General features: G+C 37.3%; 1 protein-coding gene across 1 annotated transcript; it reads right to left on the bottom strand.

Moving 5' to 3' along the window:
• Positions 1–2425: 2425 nt before the first annotated feature.
• On the bottom strand, positions 2426–16729 carry LOC311277771 (ER degradation-enhancing alpha-mannosidase-like protein 3). Its single transcript, XM_084388196.1, has 20 exons — positions 16072–16729; positions 14301–14346; positions 13973–14073; positions 13297–13336; positions 13079–13191; positions 12755–12908; positions 11861–11995; positions 11647–11752; positions 11425–11522; positions 11191–11316; positions 10134–10217; positions 9910–9993; positions 9591–9715; positions 9328–9493; positions 7360–7511; positions 7158–7278; positions 6457–6633; positions 6200–6365; positions 5920–6111; positions 2426–4160 (listed from the first exon to the last, which is right to left on the bottom strand). The coding sequence occupies exons 1-20, from the start codon at positions 16215–16217 to the stop codon at positions 3970–3972; spliced, it is 2523 nt and encodes an 840-aa protein (XP_084244322.1). The 5' UTR covers positions 16218–16729; the 3' UTR covers positions 2426–3969.
• Between the last annotated feature and the right edge of the window lie 71 nt (positions 16730–16800).

Genomic DNA, 16800 nt, shown 5'->3' with positions numbered 1-16800 from the left:
TACAATTGTATTCACACGTTAAGTTATCAAAGTGGGAACTTGCTGTTAACAGCCTTATACTCTTTTTAGTAAAATGCAAACGGTTTTGAAGTAAATTCTGTTTTAAACACACAAAACTACTGCTAGATAAAACAATTTTGTGTTTTTGAGACAAGTGTTTTGACTCAAAGAGTTACATTTTCTTGCTGCCATTAAAAATCTTAATAGATTGAGTATGCTCTTGTAGTGTTTAGAATTATTACTGTATATTTCTGGTTTTCAAAAAGAAACAGTAGGCTATAGTATAAAATGAACAATTCATAAAAATAACATACATAATAATAAATATAAACATTATAAATTATTTTTCTTGATGGAAAAATCAACAGATAAGGTAATATTGAAATTCAGATGCCATGCTTTTTAAAATATGCTGATAGTGGCACCTAGTGGAAAAAGTTGGCACATTGTTAGGGAGAAATAAATTTCTTTCTCATGTGTTGGATATTAGGCCTATACACATGTATACAGCGTTATATATAGACACAAAGGCACATTGATGTTTTTATCACAATGTAAATCTTGTCATCTGCACATAGTAATGATCAGAACTGAGGGCTGATGCATTATTTTCTGCGCTTCCTTTCTAGGGCTGTTGCTGACAAATAGCTCAAGGTCCTTGCCCGAGTACTGACAGAGATAATAAACAAGTATTAAACACTGTAAACGTTTTAATCACCATCATAATCAGAGATCCGAAACCAAGGCAAAGGTGAAATCAAATGCAACACTGATTGTGAGACTTTTTTTTGTGGTTTGAGAAGTAGGCCTATATAGGCTACCTACATTTTGAGGGTCCTGTTCAGATTGCTTGGGTTAAAGGTATAAGTCTGCGGGATTGCGGGAATTTATCCAGAAGAGGGAGAGCCGCTGGAAACCAAGACATGAATTGTTAAGGAGGCAATGCAATGATATCTAGCAGAGTGAGGATCAAACCGTAGGTTATAGTGCTGAGAGGTTTCACACCTGTAATTTTGATTCGGACCAAACTGAAAAGTCAGAAAGTCTGGACCAAACAAGGTAGGTGTGAAAGGGCTCTAAAGTGGCGCTTACTTTTGGGTGAATCCGGTCTTGGGAGAGAAGGCCAGGAAGGGAGCCCAGGGGAGGCCTGAGGCTTTTCTACAGGGCTTCCTCTGGTCTGTTTTGGTAGTGGTAGTGTCGACTGCAAAAGCATGATCCTAGAAACAAAAAAAGTGCTTCAACACTAGGCAAACACAGGTATGAACGATTGTAACTCTCACTGATTAACCAGTAAAGGTTTTCGAAAAGTAGATACTTCAGTTTTGCTTGAGAAAGATGATTTTGGGGATGATTTCAAAGGGAATTTGCCCAAAAGAGGAAGAGCCACTGCAAACCAAAGAGATTCAAGACAAAAACTAAATGAATTGCTTGATTTGACCAAGAGCAGCTCTAAATTGTAAGGAGGCATACAAATGTACAGTTTCCATGAACATGCTATGATGTCTAACAGAGTGAGGTTACAATTGAATGTTATAGCGCTGAAATATATCGAAAGAGAAATGTGGATACAGAGTTTTTAGAGAAGGCCCAGTAGAGGCATGAGGCTTTGCTAAAGGGCGCCCTCTGTTGATAGTTTCTGGTAGTGCCACTGCCAACTGAAAAAGCATATTTCAGTTAACGACGATATAAATTTTATCTGCGATTTTAGCCAATTATTTTAGAAGTACAACTTTTAGCATAACAGCATAAAAAAAAAATCTTTAAACAATTAATCAGCCCCCGACAGCCTGACCTAGGCTAATGTGCCAGAGATTTGGAGTCTTATTCAAATAGGCTATATCACAAATTGTAATATACACAAACGTTCTCGTAGTTTCCTTGGGATTTCTGTTCCTAACCCTAACCCTTTGTGAGATAAATCAATCAGTAATAATAATAATAATAATGTTAAAAGTTTAAAAGGTATCATTTGGTCCTTAAAAAACAGGAGTAAGAAAAAGCTTACCTGAAACCCATTTGCAAATAATTCCTCTGAAAGTAAAAATTAAAAACCATTTTGATATAGTTTGTACTGAAGGTGTGTGTGAGATATAGATGACACTAGGCTACTCTTATCTGACGTACTTTTTTGTAAGACTCATCATTCCTCGACGTTTGAACGCTAATTCACGCAAAAACATATACGAGACTTGTTCAAGGGTTAAGCTTAGCCTATTAGACAAAATCTTCAGATAAACTGCAACCATGGCACTCTCTGCAAACGAGTTCTGAATGATGCCATAAGGAATGTGCACCTCAGTGAAAAAAAAAAAAAAAAAATCTATTCGAAAACACAAGGTAAAACCCTGAGGAAAGAAATAATAACAATAGTAATACTAATAATATTATTTAAAATTACATTACAGCAAAAATGAGACACACACAGTAGGGTCATAACTTGATTTTAATGGCAAGTGCTAACATTTCATCAGTCAATACAAAACAGCTAATAAAAAGACACTATAAAAATCTCGTTCTGTCACTGCAACAGAATTTATTTATCACTTTGGCCCTCGATAACAAACATCTTAATCTCAAGTATTGTATAGAAAATATCTTCAGAAATAAATATAATCCCTTCTGATCTGTATTACGCCCACACAATGAAGTAAATCTGTCATAAGCCCTTTGTGAAATTAAACAAGAGGTACACAGCCAGGTCGACATCCTTTTGAGAACAGCCATCAGCAACATAATACACGGTGTACATTGTAATTAAGACTTGAAATGGAACGTTTTTGGGCTGATATAACCGTTCTCCACATGCTATAAAGTGAAAGATTGCACTGAACTCTTAACGTTTAATACTCTTATTTTAACTGACTATGGAGTCTGAGCTACGTTATGGCTGTGTGAGACAAACTTGCATTGTAATGAACATTCAATGCAAAAGGTATTCTAATCATTGATACATTTAAAAAATTCTAAGACAAAGTGATGTGTAGAAAGCAATTAATCTGATATAAGCAACACCTCCAATGTGATTGTGAAGCTGCACGTGGGACAGTGGGGGTTGTCATATGGGACTAATTGTAATTATCACCCTGTTAAGAGACTATACCCATTTCTCTTCGATCACTATAAAATCGGTCTACGTCCTGGGCCTTTATGACAGATGCGTTACGGCGCATGTATTGCAGTAGAGGAAAGGCCAGCTCTCTCAAAAATCTTCCTTGACCAGTCACTGCATGCAAGCAGGACGAATGTGTTGGCTTCAAATATGCACACACACATACAAACACACAGATTCAATATTGGCATATGATGAAATGCATACAATCTGTGATGTAATGACAAAGGCACTGTACATGCCTTTCACACACATACACATGCAAACATGTTAAAGTCATTGATTTCCCTGATGTTTCTGTATTGAAACTATGTTATACTGGTTCATTCTCCCTCATATAAACATCTTATATATTGACTACAACACTGTTTTTTGGGGGTTTGGTCATAGAAGCCCTGTGTTAAGGATGTCCTGAAGACTTCAAGCCACTTCAATTTTGAGGATGAATAAAAAAAAATGCACAGGACTGTGAACCTGATCTGCTGTGAAAGAAAAAGACAAAGAAAAACATTCAAATAAGGTCTGATCCACATACATTTGTGTGAGAGAGAACATCTAGTACACCGCTTTAATTCCAAAACTGATTGCTTTTCAAATGTAGACAACTGAGAAGACTCAATTGCAAATACCACCATATCAGAGAGACAGAAGCTTCGCACCATCTCGCTCTGTGCAGATAAATATAGTTCCAACTTCACAAGATAAGACTTCTGATCCCCCCCCCGCGAGGAGATCATATGGTACAGTCCAGGCGGAACATTCACCATAGCACAGCCTGCATTTTCTGATCTGAGGTCAGTGAAAGGGAGCAACAGCCCTGCGTTCTGCAAAGGGGACTGTGGTCACGGATGATCCCATTGTCAGGGGCTGTTCTCAGGGTCTTTCTGTGGAAAGGTGCAAGTCTTCTGGTTGTCCCCAGTCAACGACGCAGCCTCAGTGTCCGTCTCGCTTTGCTCCAGCACCAGCTGGAAGGTAGTGCTTTCTGTCTCACCCTCAACAAGCTCACCTTCCTTAGCAAGACGGAACTTAATATTTAACTTATCAGTTTTTTCTACAAGGAAATAAAAAAGAAATCAAACAAACTTGAAATTGGAGATTACAAGAAAAATTAAATAAATACTCTATAAATTGTACAAGATATACAAGACAAATACTCATGTTATTTAGCAAATGGGTTTGTGAATAATGATGGATTAATATAAATGTTTTTTTTTTAAATAACACTAAAACTCAAATGTTTGGGGTACTTATGTTTTTTTATTTTATTTAAAGGAGTCATAACCTAGTATTACATTGGATACCTACTGCTGTATTATAGTCTTTCAGGCCCTTCTAAAAAAGATAAAAAAAATAAACACAGACCTACTTTTACCCTTATTTCTGAAGGCATTATTGTCTCGCGAGATCAATGCGATGTTTTGGCTGTCGTGGATGCTCATTTTAATAATGCAAATGAGGGGCGCGTTGATTGGTTGAAGGAAGGAGGGGGGTTGACACGCAGGTAACTTCAGCATCATTACAAACTGACATCATGGCGCAAGTGGTGAATGAACCCGACTCGGCCGCGACCTACGGGATTCAACCCTACATGTTTGAGCCGGACTCTGAACCAGAGCTGGAAAGGGAAGATGTAGAGTTGTTGGATGGACGTCTACATCAAGATGTCTCTGAATTGTAAAGACAATCATTTTGACTGAGACATACATTAACATCGGTAACGAGCTAAAACGTTTGTTGCTATTTTCTCCCACATAGGTTTACCTTTTATTTAATGTCGATTACATTAACGGAGATGTAGTCTACTTATTTTATCAGCTTACAGTGGTTATTGAGATGAGACGTTTACTATCATGATGGCACCTTTTCCCAAACGGAGCTTCGAGGCCAACTTCGCCTGATATTGCCCCAAATTTGTAAATGATTCAGGTGTAAAATGTTTAGCGCACACACATAACGATACGCCAGTTGAAAGGGTTGTTGGGACAGCGTCATTAAAAATGAATTTCATCCACTGGTCCCTGATAGTTTCGTCCGATTTTTGGAGATAAAACACATTTACATGTTTTTTATGGCAATCAACCACAGAGCAAGTCCGGTGTGCACTCGGTTTCTCCATCTTTCTCGACTGAACTGAATATGAGGGGGAGAGGGGAAGGGCAGGCTTCCTGCTGCGGTGTCCATATATGGTATATCCTACTACCTCATGACGTCAAGAGGGAGCTGAAATCAAAATCTCGTATTTGAGTGCGCGTGCACGCGCGCTGGTTTATTTACCCTGAGGTAAACAAACGCTTCACTTTTAAATATCGGCTTCCCGGCCAGTGTATAATCGTTAGTCGATCATAACATACATTGATTCTCGTGGAAAAGTGAAAATTGCAGGTTATGACTCCTTTAAATAATTGAATCATTAATTTACATTTAATCATTTAAATTAATACTTTATTCAGCAAGGATACACTAAATTGATCAAAAGTGAAATTAAAGACATTTATAAAGTACAAAAGTTATTTATATACTAAGAAACATTATTAATAATTGAGAGGATGAGCACCAATAATAACTGAGCAGCAAAACAGCATATTTGTATGATTTTTGAAGGATCATGTGACACTGAAGACTGGAGTAATGGCTGTTGAAAATACAGCTTTGCCAAGAATTATAAATAAATAATTTATTATTTAAAAAAAAAAAAAAAAAAAAAAAATCAAACTAGCAAATGTATCACTCAGTTTATTTGCTGTGACAGGGAGTCAACAAAATAAGAGTATGTGTAATCCATATTCAGCCGTTTTAGTCTGATCAAATACCTTTTCCCAGTTGTTTCTCTTTGGGGAGCAGGAGAATGTCCACATTGTGATGTTCTTGCAGAGCAGCAGTGAGTGTAGCTCCCTCTTTGCTGAAGAGGAACACCAGGGGAACTGTGATGTCATCTGTAGATTCTCCATCTCCAACCATCTGGAACAGTGGCGTCTCAGCACTGCTACTACCCTCTCTGTGATCTGAGAGAACATTCAAAACCTAAGAGTCCAGATTCTAAGAAAGAGCAGAGAAATCATGAGTGGCAGGTAATATTACACTAGACCTCACCAATGAAGATGACTCCGACGACTCCTGCTTCCTGCAGGCGGCGAGCTTTAGCAGCAAACATGCAGTCTCCTCTCAAAGCCAGCGCTATGTGTCCCTGCAGCTCTGCTGCATTCTCAATGTAACCACACGCCGTGTAAGGAACACTCTTCACAATACTACCTTTCACCTTTGAGAAAGTCAGAGGAAACAATAATTAAATGTGTTAAATGAACGACGTGCCTGCAGTGAAGTCGAGAAATTTCCATACAGTTGCTCACCCCATGCTCTTGTTTGGTAAGATCCATTCCAAACTTTGCAGGACCGGCCGTAAGGACTGTTCGACCCAAAAATGGAGGGGAAATGAGCTGCACAATCAGTGGCACCACTTCCTCATGCTCAGGGGTTTGGCTCACCTCAGCAACCAGCTTGAACTTGAACACACCCTTATGAGAGTTCTATGGAAAAAAGACAGATAAATGAATTAATGAACTGACATATAGAAGGGATGAATCACAGATTGTCCCACAGTTGGTCCCAGTGTTGTTATTGTTAATCTAATTAACGACTACCTTATTAAATTATTAAAAATCATTTTATTTAATTGAGATAATGCTGAAGTAAAATAAAATATAAATTTGAGATATTAGATAAAACATTAATAAATACTACAATAGTATATTGTGGCAAGCAGGGCAGGGCCGAGAGCCGTGGGAGAGGAGTTCCGGAAGGATAAAAGGAGGAGGTACGACCGTAAAAGACAAGAGAGGACCAGGCCTGGACTTTATGTTGGTGTTTTGTTTTAGTATAAGCGACAGTCGTCCTTGAGGGGCTGCCGCTTTACTCTTGTTTTGTTGTTTGTTTATTTGGTCATTTAAAGTTGACTTTAATTTTCCTGGTTCCCGCCTACTTCCCGTAGTATTAATATATATATATATATATATATATAGTCTACTGAAATGAATAATTCTTGCAGATTCACCTGAGATGCTGAGCCTTGGCTTGCGGAGATCAGCTCAGTGAGAGGCGTTAGAGAGATGCCCATGCTTTTCAGAAACTCGACTGGCTCCAGGCCAGTGTCATGAAGAGGCAGTTCAATCCCCCTGTGTTGAAGAAAAAGAGAGGAGTTAGGCCCTTTTTCTTGTACATGCTGCTCTACGATCAACCTGTAGCATATGACTCACCTGACAGGTGATGCCTTCTGGGCTCTTCCCACACCAGTGAGGTATTTATAGCTGTCCCTGATAGTTTTGGCGAAGGTGGGGTTGTTAGGGAACAGAGTTTGAGCACTGGGGCAAGAGTATGAAAACAAATCGTCTTCGTGAGCTTGAGGTTCCTGAAAGATACACAATGATGTTGTGACTTTAGCTATGTTACCATCGACATGTTTATGCGACTTTTGCGGTATTGCATAAAAAAAAAAGAATGCTAAAATACACATAAAAATCTTCAAATGTGGAATAAAAAAAAGCATTGAGTTACAAACTACGATGGAAACACACTTAGTGAATGTAGCAAATTAGCTCTAAGAAATATTTATGAATAATAATAATTTATCAATAATTATGAATATTTGGATCAGTTAATAGAATTAACTTAGTGTAGTAAATTTTATATTACAATCAATTAACCTGTTTGTGCCGTGAACACTCAGTGTTAATTGTTTATTAATTCTAAGAAATGTACATTTCTGGGGCATGGGAAATGTCTTTCTTACTGTACAGTACTATTCAGAGCCTGTAGTCAAAATCTATGATTAGGGACTCCAGTATATGAGCTTGAGACACGGACACCTTTACGTGTGACATGAACAAGACTTTATTAACTGGACTAAACATTTAAAGGGTTAGTTCACCCAAAAATGAAAATTCTGTCAGTAATTGCTCACCCTCAGTGAGTTCACGTAGTGTAACAGCGCAGCGCTTCTGGGTTGTACGTCAGAACGTAGGCTCACTATTGGCCAGCATCACACACGTGACCAGCGTCGGCCAATAGTGAGCCTACGTTCTGACGTACAACCCAGAGGCGCTGCGCTGTTACACACTCACTCAGAGGCCCACACAGAAGAAAAAGGAATAGTTGAATAATGTAGTTATTTTTGTTTGTTTTTGCGCACAAAAAGTATTCTCGTTGCTTGATAAACTTAAGGTTGAGCCACTGTAGTTACTTGGACTATTTTAAACATTGTCTTTACTAACTTTCTGGGCCGGCAGCAAGTTTCAATAACATAGAAGCCTATGGAGGACTGAGACTTCCGAAGAAGAACGAAAGTCTTACGGGGTTGGAACAACATGAGGGTGAGTAATTGATTCCTGACAGAATTTTCATTAACTAACTCTTAAACTACTCTAACATACACATACATACATGCAAACAGTTTACCAAGGGAAAGAGAGGTGAAGCAGAATACAGTAAAGCCAGAAGCTATAGCATTGTTTGAAATTCAGTAGATCAACAGCCTTGAGCAAACCCTCAGTTTAGTCTAAATGTGTCCTGTAACAGGACACTGGGTTCTGCCAGTGTGTTATCTTCATTTGGGATGTTAGTTTAGGGGGAAGTTTCATAGACCTTTGTTGGGAGAGTGAGTATGCTGGATTATTCATTTAATATAATGAATAAAAATGAGTAAAATTTACATGTATACATCAACAATTAGATGCATTTACAATTGTCCAGTTTTGTTTGGAATGTGTCTCAGACCACCTCCTGAAGTGGTTTGAGCAATCAGATTTAATCCCCTCTTGAAAGCGGAGGGCATTTACAATAAAAAAAAATTAACTCTCCTCCCATAAATTTTGAGTCTGACAGGGAAACTCCTACAAATGCATATGAATTAATGTCAGCCGCAAAAAAACTGTGTCCACAACTTTTCAGCGCTAATTTTTCACTGCATGTCTTTAGTAAATCCTGACAGTAGTACTGGCGCAAGCTATTAGTAAATCTGGCCCCTGGCCTATTCACAATTGGATAGCTATCCGATCAGAGAAAACACATGAAGTAACCAGGAGTAAATAGACCCTATGAAACAACTAGAGTCCTTAAAGGATTTTTTGGATCTTAAGAACTCTTGTTCCTATGACTGACCTCCAAATGATGTTCTAGACTAAACATCAATTTGCAGTGAAGTTCGTGAAAAAAAGTTGAGCACTTACCGTGTTGTTGGTATGGCAGGAGGGCTGGGTCGTTGATAGAGAGACTGGAAGCAAATGAGCCTCAGTGGTGAAAATATAGTCATCAATGTCTATAGGCAACTGACTCTTTTCTGAGAAAAGCAGGTAGAGATACTTAAACATCTCAGCCAGGAAGAAGGAATCCATCCTTGAAATAAACAAACAAATAATTTTACTAACACTGTATAACTACTAATTTACCCTTTAAAATGAATCCAGATAAAGAAGACTAATAGGGCTCCCACCTGTCCTCGTGCGTCCCTGTCCTCACATCCTGTACGGCAGCGAAGCCACAGGGGACCCGAGCGTGAGCATTCAGCTTCTCCACTATAGACTGGCCCACTTTTAAGTAGTACGGATCACCTGTGGCCTAGAAATGAGATGGAAAATGTTATTTAATAACGCTGAAGACAGACAAAAAAACTAGTTTGACAAGACAGTGCAAGTCAACTGTGACCCTTAAGCTCCGTTCACATTGACAGGGAATAAATCTCGTCACTGTTGGTTGCTAGTAGGCATTCTTATTCAACTGCTGTGTTCAACTGTATCAGGTGGCATACTTACTTTGTAAAGGAAATATGTGCTCTCAGCAAACTCCGGTCTCAATGGGTGCTGCCCCCAGTGAACTCGGAACTCAGTGGTAAAGGCCTGTTAGACAACAGATCATTTGTAGGCAAAAACATATGGAGGATTAGTATTAAAATACAATAAATTAGGCTGTGATCACTGCAGATTGAGAATTTTTCAGGTTTACGTGACTTGTGTAAATGCAGTCGTTCATTAATTACCTCAGGAAGAAAATTGTGCTGTTTAGTCACTTGGTAAAGCATCTCATGTGTCTCTATGGCAGGTTTCAAGTCTCCTCTCAGAACCTGAAAGGTATTTTTGTAAATTTTATTAAAAAAAAAAATTTTAATGAGCTATTTATGCTTTTCCCTTTGAAGTCCACATGACAGATTGTAAGCCAATGGTTTTATACAGAGAACATTTACTGAGCCAAAATATTCATTAACGACAATGAAACCATATTTCATTAAAATATTTTTTACATTTGACAATCGTGTCATTTTAAGAATCATTTGCCATTCAATCTCTTGGTAAATGAGAACCTCTCTCTAAAATGTTGTGACCAGTGTTATTTTGGTATTATTTATAAACTATTATAGTATTTATTAATATTTTAATTAGCTTTTATTTTAAAATGTTCAGTATTCATTTAAATTTGGGTTTAAGTTTTAGTCATTTTTTTTTAAATGTATTTTTGTAATTTAAATGTTTTTTTTTTTTCCTGTTTAGCTTTAATTTATTTTTATTTTTGTACTTCTACTTAAAGGCAACATGTTAATTTTTATTTAATTAAATAAATTATTTTATTTCGCTTTATTCCACTTAACTTTTAAATAAAATTAATAGTTTTAGTTAACAGTAACAACATTATTTAGCTTCACATCATCTTGGTGACTTAATTAAAAGAAGGAAAAACAAGTAAACAAAACAACATTTAGCTTCCTAGCTACACATCTGGTCTTCCACTGAGGAAAAAGTTGTTAGAGGACATTTGACAACATTTGATCTTTTTTTCTTTCTTTTTTTATATAGAGCTTTTGTATATTTGATTACGTCACAGAAGAGCCAAAATAGGTGACTTGCATTACAATTTCAATTATGTAATTCCTAAAAAAAAAAATTAAAGCCAGGAAAGTTAAATTAAACATTAACATTAATTTTGGTTTTAGTTGGAGCTAGGGTCCAAACTATGAAGTCTATTGGATTGAACCGATCCTGTAATTTCAAAAATCTCTATTTCCTCAGGCAACATGAAATAAAGAGGATGAAAAACTGAACCTGTAGTCCAGGGAAGAAAGCAAGCAAGGAATCCATCCAGCTGCGCACATTTACGGTGGGGTTGTGCATGTGCACATTGAGCAGCAGAGGAGGCTGGCTGATGTACTTCATAATGGCACTGTAGTGCTGTCACAACAGACAAAGACAAAAATCACATGTGTAGATAATAGATGTAATAAAACAAGCTCTGTTTGACTAATAGAGGTTTATTTCAGGAGAATAAAGAGCCCTTACTGTGTTGAATCTCTTAAGGTACACCTTGTCCCCGAGAAGAATGTAAGCTTTCATCAAGTATTCATAATAAGAGTCGATTCCAGCGCCAACACCGCTATCTGTCATGAGAAGCAGAGAAGGTACAAATGTGAATTTCGTCACAGTAGGGTAAGATGTGTTAAAGTGGCTGTGTGGGGTGTTTTTATTGTGTAAATGAAGTGACAACAAAAGAAGGGGCCTTACCCCTGCGAACCCAGTCTCCATTGTGGATGTTGATCACGGTGCCGACAAGGTCACTTCCTCTTTGCCTCTTTTCCCAGAGGACGTCCATAGCTTTCCTAGCGTGTTCCTTCATAGATGCAGGTTGAACAACTTTTTAGCACACACTTCTCACTGTCTGGTCTTGATCGGTTATTAGTAAAAATAAAATAAATAAAAATACATGCTGGATGTTTACCTCAAATATTGTGTCCCCGGACAATCGGCTGAGAGCTGCAAACTCCAAAATCATGGTCCCTGCGCATGCAGTGCAAGTGTCCGACTCAGTGCCTGTACGAGAAAGGGGGTTGGCGACTCCATAGCGCAAGTTTACCTGAAGGAAGAAAATTGAAATACAGCAAAAACATTACATTTCAGGTCAGGCTATAAAACAATATGGAGTCATTCTCATGTAGCTTTTACATATCAATAACAACAAACTGTTTTCAGGAATTAAAAAAGGCAAATAAGTGAATAGTGTAATTGGATCCGTCACATTTCACCCACAAAACTACAGATCTTGCATTTTTGCAATGGACAGTTAAATTGACAGTTAAATTGACAAAGGGGCGGCGCCAAAATCAAAGGTGGATTATGGGTATTGAAGTTTTGGCAAAAGGGAACGCCACAGCCCTTTTTCTCTAGTCATGTAGCACCGATTTCAGAAATATTTTTGCTTTTCTACAGAATAGACCTTAGTCAGGTTAGACGCCATATTGAATTTAATGCAGATGAAAACAAGGCTGTGAGGGTTAGACATACAGTCTTTACAATGGCATACACTGTATAAAGGTCCTAGATCATGACATTTTCACAAATTTAATAACTGTTTTATGGAGTTAATAATACTTTTTTGTGTCTTTCTGAAAGATTTTTCTTCAGTTGAACAATCGGATTGTGGTTAAACAACAGTGTAATCCATTGAGCACACTGGAACCCTCACAGCTTTGTTTTCATTCCTATCAAAAATGAAATATGGCACTACCCGGACTAAGGTCGATAGACAGCCAAGTTGTACACCTTTAAGTCACTCTGCTGCCAAAAGAAAGAGAGTTTAAATTGTTCAACCATCAGTCAACAGTGGTGGAGTTACCCGAGGATAAGGAAGGCCACTGGTGGTGTTGAAGGCAGGCAGGAGGCGGTAACCCAGTTCTTTGGCCATGTGTAGCAGTTCATCTCTGTACCACTGCATCCTCTCTCCACGCTGCTTTAGAACATCTGCCATCACATGTGCACCCAACAAGCCACTGGAAGAACAGGGAGAGGATTTGTCAATAATTCACTTCAAGATGGTAAGTCTATATGAGAGCATGAGAATATAGTCTGAAAACATTATATTATGTATATATTTCTGATCAACTTGAAAATATATACAAGATAAACGTATCCAAAGCTAGAGAACCATCATGATCCATACCCCAGCACACGGATATTGGTTTCAAAGACAGAGACAACAATGTCATTGTCCAGTCTGACATCTCTCAATGTCTTCCTCACAGCCTCTTCAAACTCATCCAGTTTGTTTAACAACTGCGCAAAACACAAGAAACAACAGTTTAGAAGCATTCATTCAATTAATTTTGTTTCATTAATTCATTTAATTAAGTCCATCAAATCAGATAAGATTTAACTCACCACAAGGGTATCTAAACTATCTATTAATGTTAGAGAGAACCTGTAAAGAGAGAAAGAAAGGTTGTTATTAAAGCCACCATTAAATAAAAATGGACAACTTTTTCTTGAATATTTTAGTATTTATCATAATGATTTATCCGTGCACATTAGGGGTTCAGTGACTTTTATGTGATTAAAGTCGAGTCAATGTTGACTAGTCGCTGATGACGTCATAAATGAACAAATAAGCCTGAACCTCAAGCTGAAACTCGAACACGGGTTGCCTTGTGCACAGCTATGGCATATGACACAGCGCTGCCCACAAGGCTATTACCCCTACATAACAGCTTATTTTATCCAGTTATATTTCTCACCGATTTCTTCTCGTTCTAAATCAGATACAGAAAAAGTAGCACAGTAATATGAATGCATTAATGAGAGAGCGATTGCGTGAGAATTAATTCTACCTGGCAACGTCTCTCTACTAATAGTGAAGCTGTGGATTTTTGTTTTTTACAAATTTATGATAGAACTTTTCAGTTTCTAAGCTATTTTATTGATAAATCAAAGAACAGTACTGACAATACACTTCAGCGGTATTAATGTTTGTTTGCACACGATCTGCGATAGGTAAATTTCAGGTCATTTAAATAGGTAAATTTGTCACTTTGACAGAATCATCATGAGCTTGACTCACTTTCCCAGAGAGTCATCAATATCCCCTCGATTGGGTTCCAGCCCTCTTACCCTCCCTCTACAGCTGAGGGGCATCAACTCGTCTGCTGGGTAGGCATAGTCCTGAAAGAGAATAGAAAAAAGAATTATACATTGTCTTAAGCAATAACAGATGCATTCATTTTCATAACAAATGGAATAGAGGTATAATACAATTAAGATGGTACAACAATTAATTCTAATGCCATTATTTAGGTACAATAAAAAAATAAAATAAAAGAATGTTCAGAAAGAAACTACTTCAGAACTAATTCTAAATTATTGACATTGGGATCTGGGTATTTACTCACCATGTAACTGTTATAGGCGTGATCAAACATCTCTAGAATTTGGTCCCTAAACAAACAAACAACATTTTTTTTTTGAGTAAGCAGCAGGTCCTCTTTTATATCACACTGAAACAAAAAATATACAACCTCAGTTCAACTGCTATGTTAACAGTTGCAGAAGTCACCCAAATTCACCTTTTCAGGTATGCCTTCCATATCCACATTAAATATACATGATCTCACTCCTTTATGTGATGTGTGTGTATAGATGTATGTGCATATAGCTTAATAGTTTGGGGTCAGTAATTTATTTCTTTTTTTTTTTTAAAGGAAAACTTTACTCAGAAAGATTGCATTAAACTGATCAAAAGTGACAGAAAAGACATTTATAACATTACAAAAGATTTCTATTACAAATGTGCTGTTCATTTGAACCTTCTATTCAAAGAATTCTGAAAAAAGTATCCACAAAAATATTAAGCAGCCACTGTTTTCAACATTAATAATAAGAATAATAAGAAGAAAGATTCTCAAGCAGTAAATCAACATATTAGAATGATTTCTGAAGGATCATGTGACACTGAAGACAGAGTACTGATGCTGAAAATTCAGCTTTGCATCACAGGAATAAATTACATTTAAAAATATTTTCAACTTGAAAACAGTTTTTGTAAATTGTAATAATATTTTACAATATTGCTGTTTTTACTCTATTTTAGCAAATAAATGCAGCCTTGGAGAGCCAGAGACTTTTTTTTTTTTAAAGATTTACAAAATCTTATAGACCCCAAACTATATCAAATATATATACACAAGTATATGGTGGGCCCAAAGATCTAATGTCATAATAAACATATCAAATGTCCTCTACTGACTGTCCACACCCTGTCTCTGGGAAAAGGTATGACATCTTGGTTAGAGACAGTCCACACTTCAGTGGTTGAAAACAAGAATTTGCATGACAACTGCAACCAGACATCACCGATTGGGTAAAAATAAGAACTGTCATTTTGAAAAATGTTTATGAATTCTTCTAATAAATACAATTAGCATATTTTTCAGAGATGTCAAAGTTGCTTTGGGGGGGGGGGGGTCAATTTGACCCCAGACACTACAGGAGGTTAAAGGGATAGTTCACCCAATTTTTTTATTTATTCTGTCATCATTTACTTTACCCTCAAGTTGTTTCAACCTGTATGAATTTCTTTCTTCTGCTGAACACAAAAGAATGAAGAATGTGGATAACAGTTGACAGGCCCCATTAACTTCCAAAGTATTTTATTTTCCCATACTATGGACGTCATAACTGGTTAAGGTCCTCAACTAAAGAGGAGTAAACGATGACAGAATGTTCATTTTCAGGTGAACAATCCCTTAGGTGTAATCATTTTTGTCAACATCTTTGTGGCAATCCTCTCCAGTTCAGACAGAGCACAAGACACAACCACTAAAACAATGAGGTCATGTTTTACAACAGCAAGAACAAGTAATTGGTGTTCTAACATTATTAGTGTCAGACAAAACCAAAATGACATGGAATTAAAGTATACAGCAGGTAATGTTTACCATTACATACCGCATTACAGCATGTCATCACCCTTAGGCATTCACAATGAGTATACAGCAATAACAATATTTGCCTAATGGGTTGGAATCAATTAAATATTAAATATACAATCCTAAATGTACACATACCCTATAGTACACACAACATACCAATTAACATCATTACCATATGACCTCCCATCAATCATCAAAATAACCATGTACCAGCACATGCAGATAAACTCACCTGATTTTAGACTTTTCCTCTGCTGTCATGGCCTGTCCATCTTGACCAGTGACTCCAATCACAAGGCAGGAGAAGATCACACCTAACAGAGTAATAACAAACCCACCACAATTGTGTGTTTCTCTTCTGGTCCAGTTTACCCCCATTTTAAGAGGTATTTTCGTGACGATATGGTTTTTAAGCCGCTTTGAAATGTATCTAGCTAACCCCTGCCTGACTCTAGAGGCCTGTCAATCTTTAATCACTTTTTATCTTGTCCTATGCAGTTCGTTGACATTAATTGATTTAACATACCTGCCTTGTTGACCGAACTTAATACTCGACAGAAAATGTTGAATTAAGTGAATAAGTACTTTGGATAAAAGCGTCTGACAATCTATTAACTTATAACACTGACTTAAAACAGATTGTCTAACGTTACCTGTCGAGCTAACGACGGCTAACTAGCAAACTTCCCCACAAATGTATTCCCCAGCACTACTTTTGATCTCTTTCGTCCCTCTTGATATTTCTGGACATATATCCTGTCGAATTGACTGCGTCCAACTCCTAATAATCTCCATCCCATCTAGATTTAGCCCCTCATTTCGCTGAGTTTGAATTAGCCGACTGATGACAAGCCTCGGGGCGCGAGCTGATGATTTCATCACCAAGAGCCGACGGATACAGTAAAAGCGGATATTTATTATTTCCACAATTGTCTTTAAAAACGTAATCGTTGTATTTGTA

Source organism: Rutilus rutilus (assembly GCF_951802725.1).
Source record: "Rutilus rutilus genome assembly, chromosome: 18".
Lineage (NCBI taxonomy): Eukaryota > Metazoa > Chordata > Actinopteri > Cypriniformes > Leuciscidae > Rutilus > Rutilus rutilus.
This window is presented reverse-complemented; position numbering and strand designations above follow the sequence as displayed.